The 711-nt window shown below is 62.0% G+C and overlaps 1 protein-coding gene across 1 annotated transcript in view; it reads right to left on the bottom strand.

Moving 5' to 3' along the window:
* Positions 1–711, bottom strand: part of LOC104491048 (signal transducer and activator of transcription 5B-like) — a gene marked incomplete at its 5' end in the record, with an annotated part of 3,468 nt that overhangs the window by 1,352 nt on the left and 1,405 nt on the right. Inside the window, 2 exon segments of the mRNA XM_010133406.1 lie at positions 47–141; positions 553–711. The exon segment at positions 553–711 is cut by the window's right edge and continues 7 nt beyond it. Coding sequence (XP_010131708.1) covers positions 47–141; positions 553–711 — 254 coding nt within the window.

Below are 711 nucleotides of genomic sequence, written 5' to 3'. Positions count from 1 at the left end.
AGGTTCGGGGTCGGGTCTGGGCAGGGCAGGGCTGGGCGGCTCTTACCCGTCGTTCCAGTGCGGCTTCAGATGCTTCTTCAGCACCTCCATGACCCCGTCAAACCACTGCCAGAAGGTGTAATTCCTCCCGGGCAGGTTTTCCTGTTGAAATCCCCGGACAATGAGTGCTCCTGCCTCCAGCCTCGTGACTGCTGTGAGAGCACAAGGTGACACGGGAACAAGGGCAGCCACCACTGCCAAACCAGGTATGGGTCATCCTGGCTGGACGGGACAGCCCTGGCGAGTGCCGGCAACGCCTCCCCAAGGACACAGACCCTGTCTGCGGGCCCTGCAGCACCCCGTGTCACTCCAAGTCACCCCTCCCGCCCTGCTGCAACCAACAGCCGTCCTGGTTTTGCATCGTTCCAGCAAGAAACAGCTCCTTGGGAGGGATGCGCCCCATCCAGCCCCCAGCACGGGCACTGGCACTGCAGGTGGAGCAGAGCCCATCCCAAAGCACAGCAGGACCCCAGTGCTCCGCAGCTTTCCCAGCGCAGAGCCCAGCCCACTCACCCGGTTGAACTGGGACCAGGACACGGTGGTGCTACTGTACTCTTCCAGGTGGGAGCTGGTGCTGTTGAAGAGCTTCTGTGCCAAGAACACCAAGTTCTCCTTGGTCAGCCCACGGTTGCTCTGCACCTCCGCCTTGAACTTCATGTTGAGCGCCTCGCA

This window comes from Buceros rhinoceros, unplaced genomic scaffold, assembly GCF_000710305.1.
Source record: "Buceros rhinoceros silvestris isolate BGI_N320 unplaced genomic scaffold, ASM71030v1 scaffold20643, whole genome shotgun sequence".
NCBI lineage: Eukaryota > Metazoa > Chordata > Aves > Bucerotiformes > Bucerotidae > Buceros > Buceros rhinoceros.
This window is presented reverse-complemented; position numbering and strand designations above follow the sequence as displayed.